At 37.8% G+C, this 873-nt stretch overlaps 1 protein-coding gene across 1 annotated transcript in view; it reads right to left on the bottom strand.

Annotated features, from left to right (window-relative positions):
* Nucleotides 1-558, bottom strand: part of LOC111712227 (zinc finger protein 64) — a 6,140-nt gene extending 5,582 nt beyond the window's left edge. Inside the window, exon 1 of the mRNA XM_023486790.1 lies at nt 58-558. Coding sequence (XP_023342558.1) covers nt 58-295 — 238 coding nt within the window. The 5' untranslated portion in view covers nt 296-558. The remainder of the gene's footprint in view (nt 1-57) is intronic.
* Between the last annotated feature and the right edge of the window lie 315 nt (nt 559-873).

The raw sequence follows: 873 nt of genomic DNA, 5'->3' as shown, positions 1-873 counted from the left end.
CTTTATCATCATTTTTTTTATTTCCAATTCTAGGAATTTACCAAGAATGTAGCTTACCATGCTCATATGTTGACACATCATAAGGAATTGCTCCCTGACGTATATGTCTACCGGTGATATCACGTGTTCTGAAGTGCAAGGAACATATTTTACTATTTTTCTTAGGAACCCAATCCTCCCGGTCCACCACCTTGGTCCAGGCGCTATCCAACTCCTTAGGGAAGGAGAAGAATCTAAGTCCGCTATAGGACGAGTTAGATGTACATGAACGTACAGCGCAGTACAGAATCCCCATGCTGGACGCCTTCGATTACGATCGCTATCGCTGGCTGTTTGCACTATTCTCACGATTGGTTTTGTAAAATGTTCAGTCACGTATTTATTTCACAAACTTCCCGACGTCCAAGACGTTCTTTCTGATCATCTATGCCGGGAGAACATTTGTTTTTCCCATTATTCACATTTAAAAAATACGCATCGTAAATTGTGCTGGGCTGAGTAACGTATGGCAGGTAACCTAGCACTGCTAAGCTAGCCCAGTACACACGTAACCTGCAGTACACAGCGTACTGTATGGAAATGATTCATTGATTGATAGCAGTACTTTAAATTCTTACAAGAAATAAAATAACAGGATATCAACGTTATTTAAGAATAGAGCAATCTTAAAAAGTTGTAATTATTGATATTGTTGATATTTTGGTAAACATAAGTTGTCTTAATCCCTATCATTAATGGGTAGCAATTTTCACAAATATTTGTAATCGAAGACGACAGATTTACTGCACCCAAGCAGAATATAACATTACAGAGCATTCTTGTCTTGATTGCGCATACATCAAACACCGAAAATAAACAAATATTTAGGAAATT

Source organism: Eurytemora carolleeae, unplaced genomic scaffold (assembly GCF_000591075.1).
Source record: "Eurytemora carolleeae unplaced genomic scaffold, Eaff_2.0 scaffold298, whole genome shotgun sequence".
Classification (NCBI taxonomy): Eukaryota; Metazoa; Arthropoda; class Copepoda; order Calanoida; family Temoridae; genus Eurytemora; species Eurytemora carolleeae.
Note: the sequence above shows the minus strand (reverse complement) of the source record. Positions and strands in the feature narration are given on the sequence as shown.